Source organism: Anomaloglossus baeobatrachus, chromosome 1, assembly GCF_048569485.1.
Source record: "Anomaloglossus baeobatrachus isolate aAnoBae1 chromosome 1, aAnoBae1.hap1, whole genome shotgun sequence".
Classification (NCBI taxonomy): Eukaryota; Metazoa; Chordata; class Amphibia; order Anura; family Aromobatidae; genus Anomaloglossus; species Anomaloglossus baeobatrachus.
Genome location: NC_134353.1, coordinates 699,025,762 through 699,036,888, shown reverse-complemented (window position 1 = coordinate 699,036,888; position 11,127 = coordinate 699,025,762). Strand labels below are relative to the sequence as shown.

General features: G+C 48.1%; 1 protein-coding gene across 1 annotated transcript in view; it reads right to left on the bottom strand.

The window, feature by feature from the left end:
- Positions 1-883: 883 nt before the first annotated feature.
- The window catches only part of UPB1 (beta-ureidopropionase 1), a 52,446-nt gene continuing 42,202 nt past the window's right edge, over positions 884-11,127 (bottom strand). Inside the window, exon 8 of the mRNA XM_075322252.1 lies at positions 884-1,113. Within this exon, the coding sequence (XP_075178367.1) occupies positions 1,030-1,113 (84 nt within the window). The 3' untranslated portion in view covers positions 884-1,029. The remainder of the gene's footprint in view (positions 1,114-11,127) is intronic.

Below are 11,127 nucleotides of genomic sequence, written 5' to 3'. Positions count from 1 at the left end.
CCGTTCTCGAACGTATCTAGAACTATCGAGCTTTAGCAAAAAGCTCGAGTTCTAGTTCTATCTAGAACAGCCCCCAAAATCACTCGAGCCGCGAACTGGAGAACCTCGAACCGCGCTCAACTCTAATTCTGATTCCTGATGCCATTAGACAGCATGCGTCTATTGAAAGGTTCCCTTTATATGCAAAAGGTAAGTGCTTTATCAGTGTTCACCTGCAGTGCAGTTAATATGTAACTTTTATACGAGAGATTCTGTCAGGTGGTTTATTTATTGTATGTAACTCATGTCACACTGACAGTTATGTCCTTGTCACACTGGAAGAGAGAAACTGTAGACTATGTAACGTGACAGGAACCAGTAAAAGCTGTTTACAGGAAGTATAATGTCCAGCCTCCGACTGGAAGGAACAGTGTAAATTGAGAATTCTGTTGCTTTTCATAGCTTCATTTCTTCTTCTATGGTGGTTTTCAAGAACAACAAAAAACAAAAAAAAAAAAGTTTTTTGATACTCTGCTTTTGATATCGCAGAATCTTTGTACTACAACGTGGTTTTATAGGACAGGGCAAATTTTCTCATGATACTTGTAACATACCATATCCTAACTGTGTGTACAATACACATTGCTAAGATTCGAGTCTGCCTGCCAGTTTGCGCTGTTGTCCAGTCATTGCTCATATGCAATTTGCAGTTTCTTTCATTTGCTGATTATTTTCTTTTCCTACTTTTCATCAAATTAGCAAACAGCATGAGTGGTCTTGTGATAACTGATCCAACCAGCACACAGAGCCAAATCTTAATTTGTGCCAGAAGAAAACAAAAATTGCCTTAGCCTGAAAAATCCCTTTAAATCTCGAGCAATTTGTGCAGTAGGAAAGTAGTGCAATGTTAAGGATGAGTGGAATCTGTTTTGTGATTGTTACTTTTTAATAATTACTGAATCTCAAAATCTTAGAATGTGAAGCTGTATACACATCAGTCTTATGCAATTAGAACATTAACAGCCTGATCGAATAGAGATCTCCGTTTATTTACTCTCGTACTATATTAGGCTGGAAATCTGGCCCCACAGCTTCGGATAATTCTGCAGCATACATTGCATGGCGTCCAGTCATCTGAAAGAGTAAAGAAATAGTTAAATAGTTTATTAGTTTCCAGTTTTAACTTTTTTTAATGTGAAGTAAAATTCCATTAATTCAGTACCTTTACTAATCCAAAACCTCCAACTTGCAAGAAAAAGAGTCCCAACATGCTCAATGCTTAAAGGAGTTGTCCGACATTAGCTTACCAAAACATTTTGAATTTATCTGTGCTGTATTGTCATATAAAACACCCCTACATTGTTATTTTTTGTTTTCTACCTTTTGTTCCTCTTGAATTATCCCTTTATTCTCTGCAGCTCTTTGTTTACATTTTGCTCCAGCAAAATGACCACTTCCTGTGCAAAAACCTCAGTCAGAGCTGGCACCGCCCGACCTCAGTGTCCAGCCCCTCCCCCTGCCCGCCCAACCCTCTGCCTGCCCCCTGTACACACATTCCCTGTCAGTATTCTGACCTGTTATCACTAGCAATGGAGATAACAGCCCCACATCGGGCTCTGCGCCACACACACACACACACAGCTCTGTGCCACACACACACACGGCTCTGCGCCACACACGGCTCTGCACCCCACACCACATCAAGCTCTGCAACCTTCCTCCTCACCCCCCGCCACACACACACACACACAGCGCTCTGTACCGAACCCCCCTCACCATTATTCTGTACCAACCCCTACCCCCATAGGGAACACATGTAGGCTACATTCACATGACTTCCGTTTTTAGATAGAATCATAGGTAGGTAGGTAGGTAGATGAGAAAGACATATAATGTCCTACCCCCCTGCATATTCTAAGCTGGCACCCTTTAGTGACATTCATGTGGCACTAAAGGGTGCTTAGCCTTGTAATTATCCAAAAAATAAAATTTAAGAACGACGTAGGGTCCCCGATACTTTTGTAGCCAGCTAGGGTAAAGCAGACGGCTGCAGCCTGCAGACCACAGCTGGCAGCTTTACCTTAGCTGGTAATCCAAAACAGAGGGCACCCCACGCTGTTATTTTAAGTTAAATAATTTATAACAAAACATGGGGTCCCCCCCAAATTGGATCACCAGCCAAGGTAAAGCGGACAGCTGTGGTCTGGTATTCTCAGACTAGGGGAGGTCCACTGTTATTGAACACTCCCCAGCCTAAAAATAGCAGGCCACAGCCGCCCCAGAAGTGGCGCATCCATTAGATGTGCCAATCCTGGTGCTTCGCCCCAGCTCATCCCATGCCCTGGTGCGGTGGCAAACTGGGTAATATATGGGGTTGATGCCAGATGTGTAATGTCACCTGGCATCAAGCCCTGGGGTTAGGGATGTCACGCGTTTATCAGATACCTGCCTGACATCACCAACCCAGTCACTAATAAAAAAATAGACAAAAAAAAGTTTTATTTGAAAAAACACTCCCCAAAACATTCCCTCTTTCACCAATTTATTGAAAAGAAAAACAAATCCAGGTCCTGCGTAATCCAATAAGGGGGTCCCATGACAATCCATACCATAGTCAATGTCTTAGTCAATGAAGAACACAATGTTCCTCATTGGCTGGGAGAGTAATGCAGTGACCTGAGCTAACATCAATAGCCCAGGTAACTGCAGGGGATGCCGAGCGCTGCCATCAGGATGTTAGATGAGATGCATCATGCTGTGACGATCTTCCCTTCACTCCTGTCAGCGCTGTCACTGCCTTCTATGCCCGCCGCGTCCTCAGCAGTATCGCCCGTGACGTCACCGTAGTGACGTCAGAACGCAGTGGGCATAGAAGGCAGGGACTGCGCTGACTTCAGGAGTAAAGCGAAGATCGGCCCAGCAGGTATTGATTTCATCTAACATCCTGATGGCAGCGCTCGGCATCCGCGAGGCTGCCTGCGCTGGAGGGTGAGAAGCTGCTGAGCCTGCAATGAAGGCAGCCGCGGGGCTGGAGCGGGACACAGACTGCACGGGCACTCCTGCTATACTGAGCAGGGGGCCCGGTGCAGGTGGTGACAGTGGGCGGGGAGAGTACGGGGTGCGGAGGAATGTGTGGCAGGGTGCAGGGAAGGGGGCGGGGACTCTAGCACTGTACAGCCCAGCAGGGCAGCAACAAGCTGTTCCAGATTTGCATGTCAACATGGTCCTGCCCATGTTGACATGAAATGACCGGAAGCAGCAAAATCGCGGCAGGAGCAGTCACATGACCGCTCCGAGTCGGGGAGAGGGGCTGACAGCAGGGCAGGTAAGTTGGCTCTATCTTCTGACCTGCTCCAATGTAGCCCAATAGGATAATAATAAAAAAAGTCAAAATAAGCCGGATAACCCCTTTAATGACCATCAATCAAGCAAGAAATAACAGCAACTTTTGAAAAAAAATAAACAGATTCAGTCCTGGTGTTATGAAGACAAATTATATATATATATATATATATATATATATATATATATATATATATATATATATATATATATATATATATATATATATATATATATATATATATATATATATATATATATATATATATACACATATATATATATATTATATATATACTGGAAGGTGGCCCGATTCTACGCATCGGGTATTCTAGAATTTAGAATTTACGTATTGTGTAGTTAATGTATGATTTTTGTTATATATATATATATATATATATATATATATATATATATATATATATATATATATATATATATATATATATATATATATATATATATATATATATATATATATATATATATATATATATATATATATATATATATATATATATATATATATATATCTATATATCTCTATCTATCTATATCTATATCTATATATGTTGTTGTGTGTAGTTACCAAGTGTTTGTGTAGGAGCTGTACATGTTCTGGGTGTTGTTTGGGTGTGGCAGGGGGTGAGAGCGGTGTTGTGTGTGTTTGTGGAGCGCTGTGTGTCTGTAGCGTTGTGTGTGTATGTGTTGCGCAGTTTGTGTGGGTGTGGTGTGTTTTGGGGGGAGGTATGTTTTGTGCAATGTGTGTGTTGCATGATATGTGCGTATATTTATGTATGCCGCGGTGTTTGTGTGTTGGGTGTTGTGTGTGTGCAGCGTTGTCTGTGTGTGTGGGTGTCTGTGTAGGGCGGTGTTTGTGGTTCCCAGTGTGTGTGTGGTGTGTTGGGGGAGGTGTGCACCTCCCATCGTGCTCCATCCGCCATGCTGCGCACCCCCCCATCGTGCTCCATCCGCCATGCTGCGCACTCCCAAACGTGCTCCATCCCCCATGCTGCGCACTCCCAAACGTGCTCCATCCCCCATGCTGCGCACTCCCAAACGTGCTCCATCCCCCATGCTGCACCAGCATCAGCCTCTCTGCCCCCAGCATCAGCCTCTCTCCTCCCAGCATCAGCCTCTCTCCTCCCAGCATCAGCCTCTCTCCTCCCAGCCTTCCCCAGGATCAGCCTCTCTCCTCCCAGCCTCCGTCCTCCCAGCCTTCCCCAGCATCAGCTTTCCCCTCCCAGCCTCCCTCAGCATCAGCCTTCCCCAGCATCAGCCTCTCTCCTCCCAGCCTCAGCCTCTCTCCTTCCAGCCTCCCCCAGCATCAGCCTCTCTCCTTCCAGCCTCCCTCAGCATCAGCCTCTCCTTCCCAGCCTTCCCCAGGATCAGCCTCTCTCCTTCCAGCCTCCCCCAGCATCAGCCTCTCGCCTTCCAGCCTCCCTCAGCATCAGCCTCTCCTTCCCAGCCTCCCCCAGGATCAGCCTCTCTCCTCCCAGCCTCCTTCCTCCCAGCCTCCCTCAGCATCAGCCTTCCTCTCCCAGTCTCCCCCAGCATCAGCCTTCCTCTCCCAGTCTCCCCCAGCATCAGCCTTCCTCTCCCAGTCTCCCCCAGCATCAGCCTCCCTAAGCATCAGCCTCCACCAGCATCAGCCTCTCTCCTTCCAGCCTCCCTAAGCATCAGCCTCCACCAGCATCAGCCTCCCTCGTCCCAGCCTCCCCCAGCATCAGCCTCTCTCCTCCCAGCATCAGCCTCTCTCCTCCCAGCATCAGCCTCTCTCCTCCCAGCATCAGCCTCTCTCCTCCCAGCATCAGCGTCTCCTCTCTGTCCCCAGCATCAGCCTCTCTCCTCCCAGCCTTCCCCAACATCAGCCTCTCTCCTCCCAGCCTCTCTCCTCCCAGCCTCCCCCAGCATCAGCCTCTCTTCTTCCAGCCTCCCCCAGCATCAGCCTCTCTTCTTCCAGCCTCCCCCAGCATCAGCCTCTCTCCTCCCAGCCTCAGTCCTCCCAGCCTTCCCCAGCATCAGCTTTCCCCTCCCAGCCTCCCTCAGCATCAGCCTTCCCCAGCATCAGCCTCTCTCCTCCCAGCCTCTCTCCTTCCAGCCTCCCGCAGCATCAGCCTCTCTCCTTCCAGCCTCCCTCAGCATCAGCCTCTCCTTCCCAGCCTTCCCCAGGATCAGCCTCTCTCCTCCCAGCCTCCTTCCTCCCAGCCTCTCTCCTTCCAGCCTCCCGCAGCATCAGCCTTCCCCTCCCAGTCTCCCCCAGCATCAGCCTCCCCCTCCCAGCCATCCCCAAGATCAGCCTCTCTGCTCCCAGCCTCCTCCAGCACGCCGTGCTCCTCTGCCGACACTCACACACCCGATCGCATACACTGACACACACCCGATTGCATACACTGACACACACCCGATCGCATACACTGACACACACCCGATCGCATACACTGACACACACAGACACTGACGATATCGCACATACGCGCTCACACTCACAACATCCGGAGATACCACATGCTTCTGGCCATGTGATCCTCCGTCAGGTCCTGTAAGGTCACAACAGCACAGTATCGAGGCCGAGAAGCAAGCGATATCGCCGGATGCTGTGAGTGTGTGGATGCGATGTGATGTGTGTGTGAGAGTGAGTGTGATCTGATGTATGTGTGTGTGTGTGTGTGTGTGTGTGTGTGTGTGTGTGTGTATGTGTGTGCTGTTATGTGTGTGCGTGTGGATCTTCCGCCGCTGCAGGACCTTGATGCGCTTGTAACCATGCTAGCATGGTTACCAACGTATCCACACCACTCCCGTGCGAGCGGGGGACGGGGGGGGGGGGGGGGGGGGGGGGGGGAGTACAGTACTCACCTCCGTGATGACAGCCGTGTCAGTTCGGGGAATGCGCGGGGGGGGCAGAGCTAACGTCCATTGCGTGAGGGGGGCGGGGCGTGGCCGAGTTGCCAATGCCTGCAGGGTGCCGGGGCGAGAGGCCAATCTGTGGGGGGGGCGGAGCCTGGGCGAGCGGCTGGCCAATCCGTGTGGGGGGGCGGGGCCATGGCGAGCAATCAGCTTTGTGTCCCCGTAAGGTCACAATGTCACCGGAAGGACACAATTTTGAAGCATGACAGACAGACAGAATAAGGCAAATATATATATATATATATATATATATATATATATATATATAGACACACACACGAGGGGCTGCTGATAAGTCTTTGGCTTTACCCAGAAACAAACGAGATAGGATGATGAAACTTTACATTTATTCCACATACTCTCCACTGATGTCTGATGTCAACACTTCTTACATCAGTATTCCAAGTTCTGTAAGCCTAGCAAAAAGAAGGATCTCGGTTGTGCCTCAAACCAGGCACCCATAGCAGTCATGGCATCAGAAATGGTGTGAAATTTGGTACCCTTGAGGTGTTTCTTCAGGTTTGGAAACAGATGATAGTCGGAGGGAGCTAGATCTGGTGAATAAGGTGGGTGGTTAACAAGCTGGAAGCCCAACTCTGCCAGTTTTGCCGTGGTTGCTTGTGCAGTGTGAGCGGAGGCGTTGTCTTGCAGGAACAAGATTCCTTTGGACAGCTTGCCACGCCTTTTGGCCTTAAGGGTATGACCACACTTTGCTTTTTACCTGCTTTTTTGCTGCTTTTTCAACTGCAGCGTTTAATGCCAAAATGGATATGTTCTGCTTTTCAAGCAAAGTCTATGGGAATTTGGGTTTCTTGTCCGCACTATGCTGTTCAAAATGCTGCCTTTTTGTGGCAGAAATTTGGGCAACAACTCTGCTTTTCAAAGAAGCAACATGTCAATTGTTTTTGCCATTTGCGTTTTGAACTGCAAAGCAGAGTTTTTGCCCAAATTTCTGCCACAAAAAGGCAGCATCTTGAACAGCATAGTGTGCACAAGAAACCCAAATTCCCATAGACTATGCTTGAAAAGCAGAACACATCCATTTTGGCATTAAACGCTGCAGTTGAAAAAGCAGCAAAAAAGCAGGTAAAAAGCAAAGTGCGGTCATACCCTTAGGCGGGCTTTGCACGTTGCTGCGATGTCGCATGCGATAGTACCCGCCCCCGTCGCAGGTACGATATCGTGTGATAGCTGACGTAGCGAAAATTATCGCTACGCCAGCTTCACATGCACTCACCTGCCCTGCGACCGTCGCTCTGGCCGGCGACCCGCCTCCTTCCTAAGGGGGCGGGTCATGCGGTGTCATAGCGACGTCACACGGCAGGCGGCCAATAGCGGTGGAAGGGCGGAGTTGAGCAGGATGTAAACATCCCGCCCACCTCCGTCCTTCCGCATAGCCGCCGGCGGCAGGTAAGGAGATGTTCCTCGCTCCTGCGGCTTCACACACAGCGATGTGTGCTGCCGCAGGAACGAGGAACAACATCGTACCTGTCGCGGGCACCGGCATTATGGAAATGTCGGTGAATGCAACGATGATACGATAACGGCGTTTTTACGCTCGTTCATCGTATCATCTAGCATTTACACAGTACGATGTCGAAAGTGACGCCGGATGTGTGTCACTTTCGATTTGACCCCACCGACATCGCACGTGCGATGTCTCAACGTGCAAAGCCGCCCTTAGAGTTGCCTTCAATTCGTCCAAAAGTGCAATGCAATTCCTTGCGTTGATGGTGGAATCCTTTTGAAGGTAGTCCACTAGCAGCACGCCCTCCATATCCCAGAACACAGACACCATCACCTGAGTGGCTGATTTTTGCATCCTGAACGTCTTTGGATGAGGAGAACTACTGTGCCTCCACTCTGACTCCTCCTTGTTTTCAGGGTCTTACAAAGAAATCCAGGTCTCCTCCATAGTGACCAGTCGATCCAGGAAATTCTAATCAGTCCGAAAACGCTGACAAATGGACCGGGACGTTTTCACTCGATGCTTCTCTGATTTGTTTGTTGTCAAACATTTGGGGACCCACTTTGCAGATAGCTTCCTCATGTTCAAATGTTCATGGATAATGACACAAACACGTTCACAGGAAATCCCCATGATGTCTGCTATTGCTTTATCTAATATTCGATTCTCCAGTATGAGGTTGTGCACAGCATCGACGATCTCCAGAACAACCACCACACTCAGTTGTCCAGGACGTTCCTCATCGTTGGTGCTGAACTGGCCCATTTTAAACTTGGCAACCCAGTTCTTAAAGGGGTGGTTCACCCATATTTTTTATTGTCTAGATCGATATTATATTGAGAAACAATGTTTCTCTCAAATACCTTGTGTTGTCAATAGTGCCTGTGAGAGGCGCTATTGCAGACCGCTGCTCCCCGTCCAGTGACGTACCCGTCCAATGCTGCCTCGTCACATCCGTGTAGCCGGCTACATTCTGAGCCCATCTGCTCCCTGCTCCTCCTCCCTCACAGCATGTCTCTTGCTTGCAGCGTTCAGCGAGGAGGGAGGGGGGAGCAGGAGACGCGCCGTGCTAGGAGGGAGGAGGAGGAGGGAGCAAATGGGCTGTGACAGCAGTGAAACACCGCTCACAGCTCAGAGTCTGGAAGACTGTAGCCGGCTGCACGGATGTGACGAGGCAGCATTGGACGGGTACGTCACTGGACGGGGAGCAGCGGTCTGCAATAGCGCCTCTCACAGGCACTATTGACAACACAAGGTATTTGAGAGAAACATTGTTTCTCAATATAATATCGATCTAGACAATAAAAAATATGGGTGAACCACCCCTTTAACTGTGGAATATGAAAAGCATTGATCCCCCCAATGTCTGTGACATATCACTATGAATATCCTTCGCGGACTTTCTTTGCAGAAACAAGAATTTTATCACTCCTCTGCTCTCAGTTGTTGTGAATATCGCATTAGACGCCGCCATTTTGTTTTCCCCGCGTAGAATACTGTTGCCATGAGCAACAAAACAAAATTTTGAAAACATATTAGACAAGGCTTTCATGCGATGTAACATTCATTACCATAAAAACAAAAAAGGATCACAAAGCCAAAGACTTATCAGCAGACACACGTACACACACACTGAATACACCCCTCACATTTTTGTATTATATAATGTCATACAACGTAAAGTAGTCAGTGTCCAGCTTGTATAAGTATAAATTTGGTGTGCCCTCTAAAGCAGTTAGTGTGTAAACCACTGGCAACAAAAGTGAGTACACCTTAAGTGAAAATGAACAAAATTGTGCCCAATTAGCCATTTTCCCTCCCCAATGTCATGAGACTCATTAGTGTTACAAGATCTTAGGTGTGAATGGGGAGCAGGTGTGGAAAAGTTGGTGTTATCAATCACACACTCTCTCTTAGGCCCTGTGAGCACTAGAAAATGGAATTATCTTAAGAAAATTCCACACCCTCTGAAAGATTATTGCACCTGCGGTAAAAAAACGCAGCAAACCGCATCCGAAAACCGCATGTGGTTTTACTGAGGTTTGCTGCGGCTTTGCCGCGAATTTTCCGCAGGTTGTTCCCTGCGTTTTTTTACCATTATCTATTGCAAAAACTGCAGGTACCTGCAGAAAAGAAGTGACATGCACATTATTTTTGCTGCAGAAATACTGCAGCAAAACCTGTAGGGGAAAAAAATCCCAAGTGCGCGCACAGCATATTTTTTTTACCATAGGTTTTGCTGGGGAATGACTGCAGAAAGGTTATAAACATTTTCTGCAGCAATTCATGCAGCAAAACCGCTGCAGATCCCGCTGCAGAACCCACAGCATGCGCACAGGGCCTTAGGCCTCTTTCACACGTCAGTATTTTGCATTAGTGTTTCATCAGTATTTGGATGTCAAAACCAGGAGTGGAACGTTCAAAGAACTACAATATTTGAAAGACTGACACCTGTTCTCTATTTTGGAGACAAACCTGGTTTTGGCATAATACTGACGTGTGAAACAGACCTTACTGGTTACGGGAAGCTCGTTTAACATGGCACCTCTTGTTTGCTTCAGATGGTGTCCAGTGTGTGTGACTGCAACCAGGTGAGGAGTAAAAAGACAAGTGTGTCCACAGTTAAGTATGGTGATGGGAGTGTCATGGTTTGGGGCAGCATGAGTGCTGTCGGCTGAAGGGAGCTACAGTTCATTGAGGCAACCATGTACTGTGACATACTGAAGTAGGGCATGATCCTCTCCCTTCAGAAACTGGGCTGCAGAGCAGTATTCCAAAATGATAACGATCCCAAAACACACATTGAAGACGATCATTGCCTTGCTAAAGAAACCGAGGATAGAGGTGCTGGACTGGTCCTCAAATTAAAGGTGGGGTAGCGGAAGGTCTCTGAGGTCTTCATGGAGGAGTGGAAGAGGATTCCAGTGGCTCCTGTGAAGCTCTAGTGAACCCCACGGCTAAGAGAGTTGACACAGTGCTTGAAAATAATGGTGGCCACACAAAATATTGACACTTTGGGCACAATTTGGCTATTTTCTCTTAGGGGTTTTTTTTTCCACTGGTTTATACATTAAAGCGTATGTCCGGGACTTTAACAAAAAAAAACAACCTACCTGTTGTGCCCAATGCCGCTTTTGCCAGCACAGAACGGTCATATACCGCTCCTAATGGCGATTTAGCCGCTTCCGCTGATATTGCATCAACAGAGCGGCAGCTTCTCATCCGCTCTGCTCTGTAGACAGAGGGATAGTCAACGTCATGCTGATTGACAGCTTGCTCCCCCAGTTAGGCAGCGGTTGTCCCACCCAGTCAGCAGAGCAGAAACGAAGCCTCCACTCTATTGACGAAGCCTCTGAATTGTCAGCCAGAGTGGTCTGTGACTGCAAAGAACAGCATCGGGCACAACAGGCAGGTAGGTAGCAACCAATTTC